The 22,141-nt window shown below is 37.2% G+C and overlaps 1 protein-coding gene across 4 annotated transcripts in view; it reads right to left on the bottom strand.

Annotated features, from left to right (window-relative positions):
* The window catches only part of USF3 (upstream transcription factor family member 3), a 50,602-nt gene that overhangs the window by 12,872 nt on the left and 15,589 nt on the right, over window positions 1-22,141 (bottom strand). Inside the window, exons 1-6 of one of the 4 annotated variants that reach the window (XM_081796929.1) lie at window positions 16,126-16,330; window positions 11,691-11,815; window positions 9,908-9,972; window positions 8,822-8,850; window positions 6,662-6,744; window positions 2,043-2,139 (exon numbers count right to left, since the gene is read on the bottom strand). In XM_081796929.1, coding sequence (XP_081653055.1) covers window positions 2,043-2,139; window positions 6,662-6,744; window positions 8,822-8,850; window positions 9,908-9,954 — 256 coding nt within the window. In that variant the 5' untranslated portion in view covers window positions 9,955-9,972; window positions 11,691-11,815; window positions 16,126-16,330. Of the gene's footprint in view, window positions 1-2,042; window positions 2,140-6,661; window positions 6,745-8,821; window positions 8,851-9,907; window positions 9,973-11,690; window positions 11,816-16,125; window positions 16,331-22,141 lie in introns of those variants that run through there. The other 3 variants (XM_081796912.1, XM_081796919.1, XM_081796937.1) reach the window with 3 other exon arrangements.

The following is a 22,141-nucleotide window of genomic DNA, read 5'->3' as shown; positions in this document are numbered from 1 at the left end:
AAGTAGAATGTGTAAAAGTAAAGCAGTAGAGCACCAAAGAAAACATCAATAACAGAACTTGAATTTTCCTTGGTAGGGCCAAGGCATATACACTACTGTCACACCCCTACTGTTTCGGAAGGGGGAGAACTTCACCCACAGATCCTACAACTGGGGCAGCCTTGGGTGCTGGTATTTATGCTCTGTGACCCTACACATCCCACCTGTCTTGCCACAGTGGTAGATAGTCTCCCCTCGCCCTCCACCAAGGGCGGCTAATCTTCAAAGCCCATGCCCTATGAGGGGGCCTGAAATAAAAAGTTCTGCTATGACAAGGATGAGCTGAGACTAGCAGATTATTCTTCTCAGACATTTAAACTAAGAGACACAGAAGAAAGATGCCAACGTGCCAGGGACATCAGAAAATAATGGACAATTATTATGGACCAAATAAATGATGACGACTGTTCTCACTTACTACACACTTACTACATGACTGGCACTTTTCATTCATCATCTCATTTAATAATAGTAATAATAATGACAATGACCACAGTAACGGGTAACATTTACTATATGCCCTCTTTACTCTAAGTAGTGTACCTGCATTATTTCTTTTAATCCTCATAACAGCCATTAGATGGGAAATACCTATTGTCATCAATATTTTGAGATGTGAGTAACAGTCTCAGAGCAATCGCATAAATTTGTCTAAAAGCAACCACATACATGCTAGGATTATCTTCATTTTAAGATAAGGAAACTGAGACTAGGAGAGGTGAGGTAAATAGCCACGGGTACTGAGTAAGTGAAGAGGAGACTCAACCCAGGTGGGCCTGACTCCCAAGGCCACCACTCAGACCATGGCCCAGCCTGTCATGTGGACAGTGAGTACGTGGGGAAGCTGCTTGGGGAAGAAAAGAGAACAGATGCACCAAAAAGAACCAAAGAAAGGATAGTAGTCAGACTTAAGCAGCCTCAAGCCCTGGCCCATCTGCTCAGCTTTTCCTGAGCCCCAGGCAACTGGTATTTTTCTAACAGGTTCCCTTTTCCCTAAGGTGACTTGACTGCCTCAGCCTCTAGGCTGTGAAACCAAAGGAGCTCTCCTCAGAAAGTCCACACATCATTCTAGCCTTAACATCCCTACTGTGGGGTGCCTCAGAATAGTTACCAAACATATTATGAAACTACCTACCTACCAGCATCACAAAACAAAGCCTGGATTGTAAAAGACAGCTGACTTGGGTGAGGGGGTAAGCTGTCATCTAACTTAAAGTAAGCAAAGAGAATTCAGAACGCTGACCTTCCGGATATACAATAAACGCAGCCCAACACTGCCCCCACCTCAGCAAATTCTACCTTTGTTCCTCGCCTTTTAAGGTGACCTATTGAGCTGTCACAGGAAATTCTTTCTCTGCTCTTGTGAGAGCCATAAATAAAGAACAATTCAAACCGCCTACTCCTCTGAGCTTTATACTTGCCTGGGGTATTTTTCTTTTCAGCTGTTATAAAAAAACTTAACATTTTTTAACAATGTGATTATCTAAAAAAGTAATGAATAATAAAAATCAAATTTCACTAAATGATCAGGCAGTCTGATACACACATTACATGCAATGTAAACAATTATGAACGGAATGTTTTGACCTTTTCAGTTAATTCACAGTTAGGTCTTGGCCCAGGCATATCTTTATTTTATTTTTAAGTTACACTGAGCAGGACTCTCCCCTATATCCTCTAGCTGGAAGATCAAAGTGGAATAAAAGAGATCCAGCATTATTTGTCTCATGAGTTAAGCAAACATGAAGTACACAAAAGAGTCCAAAATCAAAATTCTGTATGCCTGAAAGATTAGAGTTGCTCAAGGAGGAGTGGGGTGGGGGGTGGGTAGGTAAACTAAGATGAATTTATTTTGCAACACTATTCTCTCAGACCCACTGAATGCACAATCTTAATAATGTTTCTGGTCCAAAAAGCCTTCTGTATCCCATGTAAGTTGACCTGTGACACAAAGACCTGAACACTGAAAAAACAATAAAAAGTAAGAATCTTAAAATCTTTACCTTGTTCATTATTTCCTCCATTAAGCAGGAGTTCATCATTTTGCCTTTTCAATTCTGTTATATATTTAAAGGCTTGGTCCAGGATCATATTCTTGCTCTGCCAAAGAGAATTAACCATTTAAAAGTTTCACTGAAGAGTAAGAACTTGCAGAAAGAAACTTAAAGCTTTGGTTTTATCACATATATGTGACATGTATCTTTTCAAAATTAAAACAGGCACCATATTCAAATGCTTCTACTGTTCATTTTTCATTTACTAAGTATTTATTGAGCATCTACTATGTGTCAGGCTCTGTTCTAGGCACTAGGGATATAATAAACAAAACAGACAAAATTCCTGACCTTTAGAAATATACATTATATATATATGTTTGTGTCCCCCTGTAATTCATGTTGAAACCCTGATCCCGCATATGACGGTATTTGCAGGTGGGCCTTTGGGAGGTAATTAGGTCATGAGGGTAGATCCCTCGTGAATGAGATCAGTGCCGCTAGAAGAAAAGACATGAGAGAGGTGATCGCGCTCTCTGTCATGTGAGGACATAACCAGGAAAAGAGCATACACCAGGAACTGATGTATGCTTAGGCTTCACAGGCTCCAGAACTGTGAGAAATAAATTTTCTGTTGTTTAAACCACCCGGGCTATGTTATTTTTCTTATAAGAGCCCAAACTAAGACACTGTACTATAATCTATTTTGCATGGGGAGGTTGGAGAGGGCCCCTCTTGTAAGACAAAGCAAAAACCAGAAGGAAGTACAAGGAAGTATGCCCCGTGGATATCTGGAGGAAGAGGGTCCAGGTATTAGGATCAGCAAGGGCAAAGGCCCTCAAGCAGGGTTGTGTTCACACATTGTAGGAACCGTGGTGAGGTGAGCAGAACTAGAGTAAAGTATATAGGGGAAGAGTGGTAGGAGGAAGAGGCCAGAGAGGGCTTTCAAGGCCATGTAAAGATTTTAGACTTAAATATTATTCTTTACTCTATGAACAACTGTTAAAAATAAAACACAATAAGTGACATTCCTTTTGACTTTAGTTCTCTAGACCTTATTCCAGAAGCAACTGCCATAAAGTTATTTATATATCCTTCCAGAAATATTCTAGGCTGATACGTGGATCTGTTTATCTATCTTTAAAAAAAAAAAAAACAAAAACAGATAGAAGGATACTATAAACAGTATGCTACATTGTTCTTTTTTATTTAAAAATATATCTTGGAGATATTTCCCTATAGAGTTTAGATATCTACGTTATACTTTGTAAAGGCTGAATTTATTTTATTTTTGAGTCCATTACTGACAACTCTTAAGCTGTATAAGAGGCATTTTGTTTTTTTATTTTTCAGCTATTAAAAATGTTGCGGTGAATGTTTAATTTCTATTCCAGTATGTATATTATTAAATATCCCTAGTACTTTATCAGATAGCTCTTTTCAGGTAGGAATCAGTGATTTAGGGCTTTGGTTCACAAAGTTACAATTCTGGGTTTCTTAGACTGAGTCCCAACAGAGACCCAATATAATCTAGGAAACATTTTACAGAGAAAAAATAAATACTGTCCTTTCTTAAAGCAAGAGTTGAGACAAAGGCAGAACCTGATAATACCCATCTACTGCCTCTCTACTGCAGATGGGGCTAAGGACATGTAGCAATAGTGAAGAAAATCTTAATCTACTTGGCTTCTGGGAGCCAAATACTGACTTTCATTGCACATTCTAGGACACCAAGGCAGTGAAATAACTATGGTTTCCTTTCAGAGAAACTTGTAGGAATGACAACCAAGAACAGGAAAGTAAGATATTACTGGGCAAACACCAATATTTCCTGAGAAGCTACTGTACACTGAGATGTGGAGAAAGAAAAACAATCAGAAGACGTAACAGAAGACAAAACATAGTTCCTGCCCTTAAATTTGCTATCATGTTAAGGAAACTCAAAGTGCATTAAAACACACACACACAAATGAAAAAACACACTTATGCAAGACTAAGTACCATCCTGTAGAAGAGAATGAAAAGAAACTGAAGTGTAAGATCTTGCCAAGGGAGATGGTATTGAGAAGCAAGCAAATTGATCTGGCCCTCTGAAAGCTTGGGGAGGTTCAGGACTGGGAAGCTCCAGCTACCACAAAAGGTGGGGTGAGGAATGGGGTTAAATTGAGGGGACTGGTGGAAAGACTCTTCTTATGCAGAAATAAAAATTAACCCCCTCCCCCATACACACACATCCTACTGGATGACTTCCCCTTCCTGCCCCAACTGCAGGAGACAAGTTTATTTTCTGTGAAATTTGAAACAGAGAATTTTGGCCTCAGGAATGGTTGGCACAGAAGTGGACAAGATGAGGCAACTCAGTGAAGACAGGAAGGTAAAGTAAAATTCTGCCTCCTAAAGCATGAGACTCTCCAGCACCCTTTCCCCAATCCAGCTCCCAGAATATGGCAACCAGCCTTATACTCCTCTTCCCAGCCTTCCCATTCGTAGATAGGGGGCTGAAGGATTTTTGTCTGGAAAATAAAAGTTAATACTATTCCCAAAATTAAACAGGCTACCAATATTGATATTTTGTAATGCTACAAAAACAATAACACTAGCTTACACCCTAATCACTCAACAGTTAGGGCACCAAAAGTCAAGCCTATTTAATCGGCTTTTTAATGCCTCATTCTCAAATATGAGAACACAGCTAAGTATCACTAAACATTTAAGGAAAGTCTCCAAAATGAAAGACAAAACATCAAAACAAAGGGGAAAAAAAGAAAATCAGAAGAAACAAAGACAAGAAGAAGAAAATAATTTTAAAACCTATATAACATCCTCAGAGATGACATGATATTGTATTCATGAACCAAACATGTGATACGAAAAAGAACAAAGAGAATAAGAAAAAGACTCTTGAAAATCCATTTATCAAACCTTATGGTACCACTGCCAAAGTCTGTTATTCTCCCTGGGTAAAGAAATTTTAGGTAAAGAAATCCCTAACAAAATTTTATCAAACAGTATCTACTGAAGACAAATAACTACAATTAGATGAAAAGTATGAGAGCTGAAATTAAAAACAGAAGAGTTGGAAAAGACCAATCAGTTGAGACTGAAGAAGGGCAGAAGGTTCCAGAAGTAAAGTCTCAAAGGAAAAAGAGAAAATGGAAATTATGTGGTACACTTGACTATGTAGAAACTCTAAAGAGACTGGTGAAAGTGTGGAAAGAATTAAAGATAGGTATAGAGAGAGGTGCCTAGCTGGCTCAGTCAGTAGAGCATGGGACTCTTAATCTCAGGGTTGTGAGTTCAAGCCCCATGTTGGGTATAGAGCTTACTTAAAAATAAAAAATAAATTTAAAAAATTTTAAATAATAACAAGATAGGTATATAAACAGTTAAGCAAATGAAAAACGAGGCAATTACTAACCCAAAAAACACAAAAGTTACATACAGGACAAAACATAGTATTAGTACTCCTTCCTACCATAAACAATATTTTCAGTCTAAAAACCAAAAAACTGAATATCAATTTAATCAAAAGTTGGGGCGGAATTATATTGGGAGGATTAGACAAGGCAAAGACAAAGGAAAAGAATAATAAGAAGTCAATAGATAAAATCTAAAATAGAAAAATTAAGATATAGTAATATAAGCTTATTATTTCAAAATATAAAGGTGTATTCCAGAAGAAACAGTTGAAAATGGATGCCTTTCAGTTGTTGTATTGGACTTGGGAAACAAGCAGGCCAGAGACTAATATTGTTGTTTTAAGCTTTTTAGTGCTATTTGTTATGTTTATATATTAATTTTCACATATATTAATTTAATTAAAAATTAACCAAAAAAGGCTAACACAAATTATGAAATCCCATTATAATGAAACACTATATTACCATGAAAAATAAAGGTGATCATATGAGGAAAGGTATCCCTAACCAGAAGTCTACTATATACTGATGAATGAAAATGACAAGGCAGGTTATAAAACAGCACTCAGTGTCTATCTATCTATCTATCTATCTAATCATAAAGCAATGTCTGAAGATATGCATAACAACATTTGTAACAGTAGTTATAACTTAGAAGTAGCACGTCAATTTATTTTTCAAACTTTTTTACGCCTTTCATATTGTTTCCATTTTATGTTGTTTTGTTTTCCTCATTATCAGAGGAAACAAAAAGCTATCTTCATGAGGGAAAACTGTCCCCTTTAATAAGCTGAGATTTATGTACCACTGGAGGTTGATAGGGCACGGAGAACAAAACTGAGATATTTGGAAGATTCTAGGTAAGAATTTAAAGACAAAAAATATGATTGACAGAAAATAAAAGAAATGCCTGGTAAATATAATAGCACATAAAAAAAATGTAATCATGGGACTGAATAATTCAAGATCTTAAAGATCTAGAAATTACGTGGTCCATTCGATCATGTAGAACGCTCTACTAGAAGACTGCTATAAGTATGGGGAAAACTAAAGATAGATATATAGAAAATTAAGCAAATGAAAAACAATGAGGCAATTAACTATATACCATAAATGACAGGAAACAAAAATAATCAGTCTGAGCAAAGAAACAACTCAGGGAATTATCTGTTCACAAGTAATGAATGAAAATAGGAGTGGACTTCTTACCTGCTTCAGGGCAGGGGAACATGGGATCAGCTCTCCTATCCTGTTTATTCCGGCATTGATTTTCTTCTTTCTATGCCTCTCCACTAGATAGAGGGGAAAATCCATTTATCAAACCTATGGTACCACTGCCAAAGTCTGTTATTCTCCCTGGGTAAAGAAATTTTAGGTAAAGAAATCCCTAACAAAATTTTATCAAACAGTATCAACTGAAGACAAATAACTACAATTAGATTTCTAAGAATGTCATATTTTAAGTCTAGTATTATAGGAACTGATATAAGTAATACTCTTATTAACATTTTTAAAATGTGATCTATAATAATTAAATTCAAATTATAAACAGAAGTTGCTAATATTACATCACTGTTGAGGCCATTATTATGGTTTCAAGTAATTACTAGAGATTTTAGTGATAACTAAAATTTAAGAACCCACTAACAAGCTAAGATACTAAACAGCTGCCTTTTCATATGGGCAAATGAGACCTACTTAGATTACAGAACCTTAAAATACCTCTTAGGATGTCTAGAAGGCATTTTTCAAATAGAACAGCCGTTAGTTATGACTTAAAATTTCTACAGAGTCTGGTCTATTCACTTTGGCCACATAAGACTTTTCCCATCTAAGAAATTGTGCAACTGACAATATCTCAATCAAATTAACTAAGAAATATTCCAGGCTTACATGCTACAACTTTATAAAGATCATATGTAAGGGTCAAGAGGGTACAAGATGATCTAAATAATTTCAACAAGACACTGTAAGTAGAAACATTAGTCTTGGCTATTTCCTGTCAGGTTTCTGAAACCTTCCTTTCTAACAAGACTCCAGTACTTCTAATAGGATGATCTTTCAGATTGACCACAAGCAGGTCTTGTTTTGTAGAATACAGACTTTTTGCTTCATAGTCTAGCAGGAAAGACTTATTTTCAATGACATCTAATCATTCTCTCAAAATAAATTACTATCAGGACACATTTATGACACCATGTAAGTTGATTCCAATAAAAATAATTAGTTCCTATGGCCAAAAAAAGATCAGATTTAATTAATTTGGCCAAAGAACACAAAGGAATAAAGTATAACTCACATTTCTTCTGAATTCTCTAACAATAGTATTTGTTCTTATCTAAGAGTGATTTTTAAATGGGTGGAGGTGGAAAAAAAAACCCAACAACATTAAGACTCTTTACCCACAGTGATAAAGGGGAATTCAAAGGCAGGAAATTCCCGTTTTGGGGAGCAGCAATATTCCACCAGTGTTTACCACCTCTTTCCATAGACAAAAATTCCCCCAGGGTCCTTTCCTTAAGGAAGGGAAGATATCGTTTATAGAGTAATAGATAATAACTTCTAAAATATTTTGTTTGAGATCTGGACTGTAGCCCCTGAAAAATAAAATGTTATAAAATGTACCAAATTGTAAAAGTACACACAATTCCTTCTATAAATGCTTATCCAACTTTGGCCTAGAAATTTGATATATGTATTTTCTACATTTTTCCTATAATTGAGGACTCCACAACTTCATTTAAGCTATTCACATTTCAAGAACCTTTAAGATCTGCAGCCTGCTGCTCATCTCTTCCCTACTCCTCTAGGTAGCTAGCCCCCTCTGGAATTTCTGCAAAGACACATACTCTTTATTCCATTTGGGAGAGGTAGAGCTGGACTCCCTCAGTGAGTGAAATCACTTAAACCACTAGTTTCAGGGGCATATTAATCCTTAAATTATCTAAATAGACAATAATTTAGAAGATGATAAGCAAACCATTGTCATGAGACTCAAGGGGCGTTTTGTCAATTAAACAATAAAGGAACAAAAAAGTAAGGAACAGAGGTGCCTGGGTGGCTCAGTAAGTTGAGCATCTGCCTTCAGCTCAGGTCATGATCTCGGGGTCTTGGGATTGAGCCCCATACAGGGCTTCCTGCTCAGCAGGGAGTCTGCTCTTCCCTCTACCCCCCCCACTCATGCTCTCTCTCTCTCTCTCTCCCTCTAAGAAATAAATAAAATATTAAAAAAAGTAATAAGGAACACTTTCCTAAAACATAATGAATAATGATGCTATGCTTATAACATAAAAACTTACAATCAACTACAGTATAATTTCATTTTGAATGCAAAAAGTGCTAACAAGTAAAATTGAAATTGTTTCTAACCTGCATTATGTGTCTCCCGGTTTTTCTTCCTGAAACAAAAAGTGCAGATACAAGGAACATGAAAATAATGGGAAAACATTCTTACCACTTTATATTTGGAGAACTATAAAAATAAATTTTATGAATTTGTATTTGTTGTATCAGCAAGAAACCATCTGAAAAAATATTTTCTTAATATACATTATGGTATGAAAACCTAACTGCAGATACATCAGTATAAATTTAGAATCTACAATTTCTAGAAGTAACTACAATTCTCTATTCTTCCATACCCAGAAGTCATTGGCTAGGAAGTAAATCAATCACTGAAAAAACCTTAACTATTTGAAAAATGTAATTAAAGAGCTAGTCAACTCTCAAAGTGATATGCCGAGTAGGTGACTTCTGATGTTTGCCCTGGTGCCCAGCAAGGGGTGCTGTGAACACCAGTGAGGGATACCAGCAACAGAAGAGAGGAAACTTCGAATCCCCAGGGAGAAAAGCACGGCAGTCACCAGCACCCATGCACAGACAATTGGCATTTGAGCCATCTTTTGCATTTGTGTACCTAAAAGCTAATCTCCTAAAACCACTGATTTTCCCATTTATGTACAAACATTAGCATTCTCTAATAGCTATTTGGTAAGGAAAGAGAATGGGGATTTTAATATTAATGAAAGCACCAGGCATGCAATTCTAAGCAGAAACACTGCCCAAAATGCTAGAAATTCAGAAGGAGGCTTATACAAAGAACCAGAAGTAATACTGTACTGATGTGCATATTGTAATGTCACAAAATTATAATGTTACAAAATGTCTATTCAAATTGACTTCAGCCTAAATCAACTTACGATCTACAAAGACTGTTAATACTGTGCGCAAGTAAAAATTTCAGGAGAAAGTAAACATTTAACATAGATTTGGTATTATACAATTTTAATTACTGATTATCATTCTTACTCGTTATGCTGTTAATAAAATAAGAAGGACAGCTAAATTTTAGGCACCGAAATGAAAGTTCCCTGAGGACTACCTATTTAGCAAAGTAGGGACTAATTCTGCTTATCTGCCCAAATTATATATTATTTTTGGACCAGGGCTACATACCTGTGCTGCTTTTTTGTAGGAGTCTCATTCTCTGTCATTTCTGGCATGATTACAGTGATAGGAACCTACAAGGCATAGAAAGACACACCAGAAAGTTTAAAGTTAGTATGTTAGAGACACTGATTAATTAATAGCAATTTGGTTTGAAAACCAAAATCCTAAAAAACAAAAGTGACATCATGAGGAAGCACTGGCTTAGCTGTTGTGGATAGAAAAAGGTATCCTTTCCTTTAAGAAAGGTATAAGAAAACAAGACAAAAAACATTATAACTAGCAGATGGAGAGCATGGTGAATGTCAAATGTGAGGTATAGCCAGAAAGTGCTTGAGAAGACTAGACTAGGGCAAGATCATTATGGGCTTGGAAATCTACAAAGGCTTAAAGGCAGTGTGGATTTGAGCAAGACCTGGAAAGACAGGTAAAACATATTTGACTTGGAAGAGTATGTTCTTTGTTCATGGTACTGTTTGATATGTTCTACAAAATTTAAACTGGACAATGGTCTTCCTCTCTGAACACAGAAAAAACAAAAGTGACAAGCGTACAAACATGTAATATTCCATACACGGAAGCAACCACTCACTCAACTCATTCACTCATTTGCTAGCCCTCTCCCAAACTGCTAGAAGTCATACATTATCTCTCAAGAGTCATTAAAATCTGGATAGGAGCATGAAAATTCTACTTATATTTAAAATATCAAGATACTAAAGAATATACATACTATAAGGAAATATATTCATATGCCAAAAAAAGCCTGAAAGAAAATACATGAAGATACTAGTCATAGTTACGTAAGGCCAGCAATATTATACGTGCTTTCTTTCCCTTCTCTGATTTTCAAAAATTTCATAATGAAAACCTTAATGCTTTTAAGTCTCAGGGACTGACAGCCTTACAAAAGCGGTCCATCCAGTTGGGATACCTGTTCCAGTACACTGGAGGAGGTACAAGTGCAGTTTCCCATTTTCTGAGTGTAGAATCCGAAGTCAGAAAGCATGAGTTTAGGGGCACCTGGGTGGTTAAGTGTCCAACTCTTGATTTTGGCTCAGGCCATGATCTCAGGGTCGTGAGATGAAGCCCACGTGGGCCCAGTGCTAGGCAAGGGGCCTGCTTGGGATTCTCTCTCTCTGCCACTCCCCACCAGTATGGTGCTCCCATGTGCTCTAAGGGGAGGGGAGGAGAGGGGAGGGGGGAAGAGGGGAAGGGGGGAAGGGAGGGAGGGAGGGAAGGAAGGAAGGAAGAATGGAAGGAAGGAAGGAAGGAAGGAAGGAAGGAAGGAAGGAAAGCATGAGTTTAAAATCTGGTTCTGCCATTTCCTAGCCGTGAGGTCCTGGGCAAGCTAGATAGCCTCTTGGAACCTCAGATGTTTCATCTACAAAATGGATCATAATCAAAGCATCTAGACCATTGGGTTAGTTTGAGAAAGGAATGAAAAATGCAGGGGGAACACAGCAGCACGGTGCCTAGCAGCAAAAAGAATTCAACCAATGTTAGCCATGAATAATAATGGCAGTATTTCAAGTTTGGCTCTAGCCCTGGAAAGGGGGAGGAAGGGTCCAGGGAAGTAAGCAGAAGTGAATGCTGACAAGGTAATGACACGAAGTACTGGCCAAAGCAGCCTGCAGAGAAATGTGCACTCAAGACCCATTTCCAGCAGCTGACTCCACCTCCTTCCTAACATCGGTGATGGCACACATCAGCCTCAAAGCAACACGCTCACATGAGATAACCACATAATGACAAGTTGGGACAGGTGAGTCAATAAATAAATCCCTGTCACCTTTCTCACCCAAGGGCTTGCAAAATTTCTTCACTTTTGATGCCTGGCTTCCAACGCCTCCTGTTTCTGATCCAAATCTATCATCTTCTGCCAGAAGATGGTCTATAAGTTATGTTTTCTTCTTACTATACAAGAGAAAAATCAATGAATGTTTACAGTTGCTAGGTTTCCATTAGCAGCATGTAAAACGACTGGCAACCTCTGGCATGTAGGCAGATTTTTAGTGGCATACAGAATGACCCTGAATTCTCCCCACCACTTGAAAGCTAATGAGTGTAGTTGCTTTAAAAAGTCACTCTCCAATGGGTTGGCCATGTCCTCAACCCCCGCCCCCCCCCAAAAATGGTAGCAAGGACTACAGCCATTGGATGGTTCCCAGGAGATTCTCTCCTTTGTCTCTGACATGCTGCTCACTGTCCCTCAAGTTCTTACTCTCCTCCACCTACTCCACCTACACTAAGATCTGCCCTCAATTCTAAAATTATCTTCCCTCAATCTCCTACTTCTCTCTCCTCTCTTGTGATAGTGACTGAGAACTTACTCAAGGGTCCCCCCCAAAGGCAGTGACACTAGAAGAGAGCTTCCAGGCCTGTGCATCATATATGCTCTAAAACATGTCGACCTGGGGGCTTCTTCCCAGACAAAGGAGAAGTCTGGGTAGAGCCCAGGAATCTGTTTTTTTCAACAAGGTACTAGTTAAAAACTACACATTGTCGGCCCATCCCTGACCCACTGAATCAGTCTGAGGGAGGAATTCCAATCTTTAAGGGAGGAGTCTGAAATTTAATGATGTCCCCACGGGATTCTTATCAGGAAAATTTAGAAAGGCAGGCAGGTATCTTTAGTTGGTGGAATTTCAGGCATCTGACTGATAGCCTATTGTAGGAGAGATTATTTAGGATACAGCAAGACAGCTGAACATATAATTTCACCTATAAACCCATAAGGTCAGATTTCTCGTGTATCCATGAGTCAGCATTTGGTCATTAATGTCACAGTTCCCGTTGTTCCTCTGGAGCACTTTTGAAAGTTTGCAGATTCATATTCCAATTAAGATACATGAAATAAAAGTTCCAATCTTCTAAACATTTAGAATCTTAAAGGAAATGATGCTAGAGGCTTATCACATAAGTAAACATATTCATTGCATGGGGGCGGGGGTGAGAGGCAGGGGTTTATCTGAAAGAGGTGTATCATCCAGTTTACCAAATGTCACTATAAATATCCATCTCAAACCACATTTTAACCAATTCAATTACATCTATCAATGCACAGTTTCCATATGCTACTCCTGATATTAAAATTGCATTCCTGGGGCGCCTGGGTGGCTCAGTCGTTAAGCGTCTGCCTTCGGCTCAGGTCATGATCCCAGGGTCCTGGGATCGAGCCCCACATCGGGCTCCCTGCTCGGCGGGAAGCCTGCTTCTCCCTCTCCCACTCTCCCTGCTTGTGTTCCTGCTCTCGCTGTGTCTCTCTCTCTGTCAAATAAATAAATAAAATCTTTAAATAAAAAAAAAATTGCATTCCTCACATTAAGAAAGAACACTTATCAAAATAATAAACTATATAATATTGTCATAAATCCTTGCCCACTGATTCATTAACCTACTCAAAAGGAAATGTTACTTTTACAAATATACCTTTTAAAATATTTAAAGTGCCATGAATTTTTAAGGCAAAATTTCACAATGTTACATTAGTAACCATGAATTACTATTTTTCATGGTAAGAAAGAATTATTTCTGAAATAATCAAGTCAAATCCAATGGTTCTCAAAGTGTGGTTTTGATGGTTTTGAGATCACTTGCATCAAAATCAAAACTTTAAAACTGTTTTTGACTCTCACCGTAAAACTTACATTATAGTAAAATGCACAAATTTTAAGTGTAACATTGAGTTATGACCAATGCACACACCTGTGTGACCCAACCCCTATCACGGTACAGAACATTATTATGACCAGAGAAAGTTCTCATGACCTTTTCTCATCAATACTTTGCCCTACTCCCACAGAGGCAAACAGTGTTCTCATTTTTTTCACCACTGAACTTTATAATGCATTAACTGAGAACTCTGTTATGTCAAGCTTTCACTCAGCATAATGTTTCTGAAATTCATCCAGTAGTTTATTCCTTTTTACTGCTGAGTACACTGTATAACTGTGTGGGAGTTTATAGCTCAGTTTATTTTTCTGTTGATGAACAAACACCTGGCCTGTTCCTGTGTTTTGGCTACTATGAATAAAGCTGCTATCCATGAACATTCTTCTGTAACATTTTTCATGGATATAGTCTTTCTTTCTGTTGAGGAAATTATCTAGGAGTGGAAATGCTTATTATACACCCTGCAGTTCTACTAAGTATCTACCCGAGAGAAATAAAAAAGTATATCCACAAACAAGACTTCTATGAGAACATCTGTCATACTTTCCCCAGAGTGACAGTACCATTTTGCACTTCACCCAAAATGTAAGAATTCTGGTTGTCCATATCCTTCCAACGTTGGCTTTTGTCTACCTATTCATTTCAACCATTCTAGTGGTTATACAGTGAAATCTCATTATAGTTTAATTTTCATTTCCTGGATGACTGATAATATTGAGTACTTTTTATGTACATGTTAAAACCATTTGTAGATCTTATTTTGTCTGCTCATCTCTTTTTGCCAGTCTTTTAATTGGGCTGTTTATCCTTTTATTATTGACTTAATAGAAAAATCCTCATAGGGGCACCTGGGTGACTCAGTCGGTTAAGTGTCTGCCTTCGGCTCAGGTCATGATCCCAGAGTTCTGGGATCGAGCCCCATGTCAGGCTCCCTGCTCGGTAGGAGCCTGCTTCTCCCTCTCCTCCTCGTTTGTGCTATCTCTGTCACTATCTGTCTCTCTCTCTCAAATAAATAAAATCTTAAAAAAAAAAAAAAGAAAAATCTTCATATATTCTGACTTCTTGTATCTTCTGGATACCTGTCTTCTGTCTGAAATATATTTTGCAAATATTTTCTTCCATTTTGTGATCTACCTATGCATTCTCTTAATTGTATCTTTTGGTGAGCAAAAGCTCTTGATGAAGTAAAACTTATCAATTTTTAATTTTTTTTTTAAAGATTTTATTTATTTATTTGAGAGAGAGAGAATGAGAAAGAGAGCACATGAGAGGGGGAGGGTCCGAGCAGGGAGCCCGATGCGGGACTCGATCCCGGGACTCCAGGATCATGACCTGAGCCGAAGGCAGTCGCTTAACCAACTGAGCCGCCCAGGTGCCCTATCAATTTTTAATTTATGATGATTCCTTTTATGGCCTGTCCAAGAAACCTTTACTCATCCCCAAGATATTCTCCTACAATTGCTTCTACAAGGTTTATGATACTGTCACATTTAGATCAATGATCCATATTATGTAAGGCAGGAGGTAGGGGTTAAAGTTCATTTTTTCTTCCATATGGATAGTTAGTTGTTCCAACATCGTTTGTTGAAAAGATTTCCTTTCCTCAGTGGTACCTTTGTTAAAAATCAAACGTCCATATTAGTGCAGTTCCATTTCTAGGCTCTCTGTTCTTTTGCTCTCTCTTCTGAGCTATCCTTTTGTTACTACCACACAGTACTGACTAAGCATATGTTTAAAATATAGATTCCTATGCCTCACCCCAGACCTACTGAATCGGAATCTTAGGAAGGACAAGCCCAGAAATATGATGTTCTAGCAAGCTTCCTAGTTGATTTTTCTGCACCGTAAAGTTTGAGAAGTGCATTATTTTAATACTGTTCCTCTAAAACTGATACAAATCAATGAGCTTACAAACCAATGAGTCCACATGTGAAGAACAGTGAACCTAGAACTAGGAAAATGAGCTCTCATTCTAGATGTGCTACTCAAAAGCTAGGTATCATTTTATTTATCACAACTTAGGGCCCAAGTTTCTTCACATGTAAAAGAAGAGGGTAGGACTAGACCCAATCATTCAGGTGTGGATTGAGTGCCCACACTGCCTAGGAATTACAGATATAAAGATGAAAAAGGCAAGTCTTGGGTGCCTGGGTGGCTCAGTTGGTTAAGCGACTGCCTTCAGCTCAGGTCATGATCCTGGAGTCCTGGGATCGAATCCCGCATCGGGCTTCCTGCTCGGCAGGGAGTCTGCTTCTCCCTCTGACCCTCCTCCCTCTCCTGCTGTCTGTCTCTCATTCCCTCTCTCAAATAAATAAATAAAATCTTTAAAAAAAAAAAAAAAAAGAAAAAGGCAAGTCTTCCCTCAAGAAGAACACTGTCTATATCAAGGCTATCCGAAAGAACTTTGTGCAGTGGAAATATTCTATATCTGTGCTGTCCATATGGTTGCTGTTCGTCACATGTGGGTATTTAATGCTTGAAATGTGGCTAGTGAGACCATGGAATTAACTTTTAATTTTATAAATTTTAAGTAATTTAAATTAAATAGTTACAGGGCGCCTGGGTGGCTCAGTCGTTGTGCGTCTTCCTTCGGCTCAGGTCATGATCCCAGGGTTCTGGGATCGAGCCCCGCATTGGGCTCCCTGCTCCACGGGAAGCCTGCTTCTCCCTCTCCCACTCCCCCTGCTTGTGTTCCCTCTCTCGCTGTGTCTCTCTCTGTCAAATAAATAAATAAATAAATAAATAAAATCTTAAAAAAAAAATTGAATAGTTACATGTGGCTAGTGGTTACCATATTGGGCAGCACAGGGAATTTTAAAAATAATTTAAAAGATGAATTTTAAAAATTGGTTAATGAATGTCAACTTCCTACTTTTGATATTGTCCTACAGCTGTATGTCACTACTAGGGAAAAGTACATCAGTAGTACATGGATTCAGCAGTACATGGTATTTTTGTAACTTTGTTTGAGTCTATAACTATTTTAAAATAAAAAGTTTTAAAAAGTGAATTTAAAAAATTGGTAAATGCTACATACATAAAAACGTCTTGTGAGTCTGAGAACTGCACCAAGAATACACAAAATAGGAGAGGAAGGGAAGGTGCAGAAGGTGCAGAGAGAAAGAAAACTTGGACTAGACTGTGAAGGAATTTTCTGTATCTAGTAAGTATGTTTAGCTTTTATCTCAAGATCAGTGGTTGTCAGATCAGCGCTGGTCTGAAACAAAGTTACCCTCGTCTACAGTAAAATGAAAAAAAGTACAATGAAGTAAGGATTTTTTTTCTTTTTTATTGATCTGTAACTTACATACAATAAGTCATCAATTTAAGTTCACTGCTCAATGAATTTATATATGTGAATACACCCATGTAACTACAACTAAGATGAAGATATGGAACATTATTGCAAAAGGCTCTCTTGAGGTCCCTGCCACTTAATCCCTTGAAATTTCTTTCAAAAACATATATTCAAAGAAGACTATATATTTCCAAAGAAGACAAACAAATGACGAACAAGTACATAAAACGGTGTTCAACATCATTAATCATCAGGGAAATGCAAATCAAAACCATAATGAGATCTCCCTCATACCTGTTAGAATAGCTGTTACCAAAAAGGCAAAAAGTAACAAGTGTTGGTAAAGATATGGAGAAAAGGGAATCCTTGTACACAGTAGATGAGAATGTAAATTGGCACAGCCATTATGGAAAACAGTATGGAGGTGCCTCAAAAATTAAAGACAGAAGTACCATATGATCCATCAATCCCACTTCTGGATACTTATCCAAAGGAAATGAAAACACTATCTGTAATCCCATGTTCGCTGCAGCATTATTCACAACAGCCAAGACATGGAAACAACCTAAGTGTCCATCGATGGACGAATGGGTAAAGAAAATGTGACACACACACATATATATATACACAATGAAATATATATATTTACATATATACATATACACATGTATATATTTTATACACACATATATGTACATAATGGAATATTATTCAGCCTTTAAAAAAGAAGGAAATCCTGATATTTGTGACATGAATCATCCTGGAGGACATTATGTTAAGTGAAATAAGCCAGATACAGAAAGACAAATACTGCATAATCACACTTATATGTGGAAATTAAAAAAGTTGAACTCATGATAATAGAGGGTAGAATGGTAGTTGCCAATGGCTAGGAGACAGGGGAAATGGGGGAGGCTGATCAAGGGTACAGACATTCAGTTTTAAGATGAGTAAGTTCTGGAGACTTCATGTACAGTATGATGACTGTAGTTAATAATAATTTATTGTATACCTACAATCTGCTAAAAGAGAAGATCTTAAAATCTTTTGTTCTTACCACAAAAGCTAACTATGTGAGTGGATGGATATGTTGATTAGCTTGGCTGTGCTAATAATTTCACAATGTATATATATATCAAAACATCTTATTATATACCTTAAATATATATAATATTTATTCATCGTCATACCTCAATAAAGCTGGAAAAAATATATGTTTATATTCAAAAGTGTGCTATTACCTCACACATTGCTGGCAGGAATGTAAAATGGTACAGTCCCTTTGGAAAACAGTTTGGCAGTTCCTCAAAGAGTTAAAACACAGAGTCACTCTATGATCCAGCAATGCCACCTAAGTATATACCCAAAAGAACTAAAAACACATGTTCACACAAAAACTTGTACATGGATGTTTGTCGCAGCAATACTCATAATAGCCAGTGAGTCGAAACAAGCCAAATGTCCATGTGAATGATGAATGGATAAGTAAAATGGGCTTCTCCACACAAGGGAATATTATTCAGCAATACAAATATATGAAGTACTAATACCTGCTATAGCATGGGTAACACTTGAAAACATTATGTTAACTGAAAGAAGCTGATACAAAAGGTCACATATTGGATATAAGTCCACTTATATGAAATGTCCAGAAGCAAATCCACAGAGACAGAAAGTAGATTAGTGGTTGCCAGGAGTGGGGAGAGGGAATGAAGTGTGATGGCTAGTGGATATGAGTTTCTTTGGGGGATGATGTTCTTGAATTAGACTGTGGAGATGATCACACAACTTTGTAAATAAGCTTAAAAGCACTGAATTTATACACTTTAGAAGGGTGAGTTTTGTGACATATGAATTACAACTTAATAAAAAATATAAATAAAAAATGAAGGGGAAAGCAAAAAAGTATGCTACAAATATAAAATGACATCTCCAGATTTAATCAATGCTCTGTTGGCAAACACTTTTTTTTTTAAGATTTTTATTTATTTATATGAGAGAGAGAGAGCACATGAGAGCGGGGAGGGTCAGAAGGAGAAGCAGACTCCCCGTCGAGCAGGGAGCCCGATGCGGGACTCGATCCAGGGACTCCATTTTTAAAAATTATTTTGAGACAAGTAATTATATAACTATTTGTATATATTATATAACTATTTTATACACATAGCCACATTTAATATTCACTAATTCATAAAGTAAGTGGCATTAAAATAATTAGTAATTTGTCCACAGTCACACAGTTAATAAGTGGTGAGGCAAGATTCTAACTTAATACTATCTGACGCCAGAGCCCAAGTCCTTAACTATTTTCATAGTGCTTCTCTATGTCCCCCATCCCTTGCAGCAAAACAAAAAAAAAGAAAGAAAGAACACTATATAGTACATTTTAGCAAAACCACATCTTCAACTATTACATTCCTTCTGTTTCAATTTATATCTTATTGTCCTGGACATATGTAGGTGGTAATATCTAGCCCAGAAAACTTATTTTCTCATAAGGCCCCTGCTCAAGAGAAAATAAAAACATCAATCAGAAGCCCTATGTAAATAAAAAGCAACTTGATTTATAGTTTTCTCATAAAACAAAATATTCAAATAATCTGCTTTAGACAGGTGTTAAATGTTTGAAGTAGAATTCTACTGTCAGGCACTGTTTAGAAAGACTGAAAAGAAAAAGGCGGGCTCACAATTTTAAAAATTACCACAAAGCTACAGTAACCAAGATAGTGTGGTACTGGCATAAAGAAAGACACACAGATCAATGGAATTAAACTAAGAGCCCAGAAATAAACCCTTACATTTGTGGCCAACTGGTTTTCAACAAGGATGCCAAAACCATTCAATGGGGGAAAGAATAGCCTTTCAAATGATGGTGGGGCAATGGGATATTCATTTGCAGGAGAATGAAGTTGACCCCTATCTCATAACACATACAGAAATTAACTCAGAAAGAAGTGTATCATAGCTCAACATAATAGCTAACACTTTAAAACTCTTAGATATGAAACCAAAAGCACAAGTGACAAAAGAAAAATATATTCTATGTCAAAATTAAAAATGTTTGTGCTCAGAGGACACCAACAAGAAAGTGAAAAAATGGGGTGCCTGGGTGGCTCAGTTGGTTAAGCATCTGCCTTCGGCTCAGGCCCTGATCCCAGGGTCCTGGGATCAAGTCCCACATCGGGCTCCCTGCTCTGCAGGGAGGCTGCTTCTCCCTTTTCCTCTGCCACTCCCCCTGCTTGTACTCTCTCTCGCTCGCTCTCTGTCAAATAAATAAAATATTTTAAATAAATAAATAAACAAACCATGTGAGATATGACCTCATATCTGCTAGGATGGCTAAAATAAAAAAGACAGTCAATAACAAGTGTTGGTGAGGATGTGGAGAAATTGGAGCTCTCATATATAGCTGGTGGGATTAAAAAATGGTACCACCACAATGGAACAATTTGGCAGTTGCTCAAAATGTTACACATAGAGTTACCACATGACCAAGCATTTCTACTCCTAGATATACCCAAGATAACTGAAAACAACGGTTCACACACAAAAACTTATATGTGAATGTTCATAGCAGAAATATTCGTGATATCCAAAAAAGGAAACAACCCAAATGTATATCAACTGATGAAGGGATAAATAAACTGTAGTATATTCACACAACAGAATATAACTCAGCAACAAAAAGGAATGAAGTACTGATACAGCATGGATGAACTCTGAAAACATTATGCAATGTGAAAGATGCCAATCACAGAGGACTGCATGTTGTATGATTCCCATCTTTAAATTCTGGAACATGAAAATTTAGAGAGACTGAAAGTAAATTAGTGGTTGCCAGGGGCTGAGGAAGATGAAGAATTTCTGCTAATGGGCGGTAGGGGGAGGTGGTTTGTTCTTTCGGAGATGATATGTTCTAAAATTAGATTATGGTGATGGTTGCACAACTCTGCAAATATATAAAAACCACTGAATTTCACTTTAAATTTTAAGGTATATGAATTGTATCTCAATCACCCTGTTTAAAAAAAAAAAAGAGGGGTGCCTGGGTGGCTCTGTTGTTAAGCGTCTGCCTTCGGCTCAGGTAATGATCCCAGGGTCCTGGGATCAAGCCCTGCATGGGGCTCCCTGCTCAGTGGGAAGCCTGCTTCTCCCTCTCCCACTCCCCCCGGCTTGTGTTCCCTCTCTCGCTGTGTCTCTCTCATCAACTAAATAAATAAAATCTTTAAAAAATAAATAAATAAATAATAAAAAAGTTTAAAAAAAGAAAACTTTTGATGGAAGTCTCTTTGGGTAATTTGAAATTCTCTACCCATTCATCTTTTTCATCAGTTTATATATCTGTTTGTTTTCAGCATAAAATTCTTTTCCTAATACAGAGAAAATGTGAAGCTACCAAAAATAAGTACTAGCATTTATTTTTTTAAAAAACTAGATCTAACTGTTCAGGGGCAAATTGTGTTTTCTTTCCACCAAGAAGCAAATTAGTGGTAAAGATTAATTTAATTGTGTCTTTAGATACAATGAAGAGAAAAACCTAACTTATCAATCAAATTTTCAAATTAGAAGTAAAATGTCTTAGTTGAGGGATGCCTGGGTGGCTCAGTCGGTTAAGCGTGTGCCTTCGGCTCAGGTCATGATCCCAGTGTCCTGGGATCGAGCCCCGCATCATTGGGCTCCCTGCTCTGCGGGAAGCCTGCTTCTCCCTCTCCCTCTACCTACCACTCCCCCTGCTCATGCGCACTCTGTGTGTGTCTCTCTCTCTCTAATAAATAAATAAATAAAATCTTTTTAAAAATAAATAAAAATAAAATGTTTTAGTTGAAAACATTTTATGGCACCCTGCTTAAACATAATTTGCCTATGGTTTGTGGAAAATCTTTTCAACCCTATACTTTAATTCCATTTTGCTGCTACTTAACGTATTCCTAAATATTTTACAATTATTTAAAATGTTTTATGGAATGGCTATATAGGCAGTTTTTAAATGTGTTCTATTTCTTTATCTGAGATCTCCAGTAAATCCTTAACTGTCTCCAATCAAAATGATTTAACCCACTGAACTACATAGAGTGTGATCCACGGAAATGATAACTAAGCTTAAATCCCTGGTCTGGGTCATAGCCATTTATATCCCTAGTATAATTATAATAAATGCAATTTTATACTCCATAACTGTTTAACAGTTCTTAACAGTTTCTCCTTATAAATAATATATACCTAGAAAACAAAGCCAGACATAAAGAAAAAAATGAAACTACTCTCAATCA

Source organism: Leptonychotes weddellii, chromosome 1 (assembly GCF_054177405.1).
Source record: "Leptonychotes weddellii isolate Sample4059 chromosome 1, ASM5417740v2, whole genome shotgun sequence".
NCBI lineage: Eukaryota > Metazoa > Chordata > Mammalia > Carnivora > Phocidae > Leptonychotes > Leptonychotes weddellii.
Note: the sequence above shows the minus strand (reverse complement) of the source record. Positions and strands in the feature narration are given on the sequence as shown.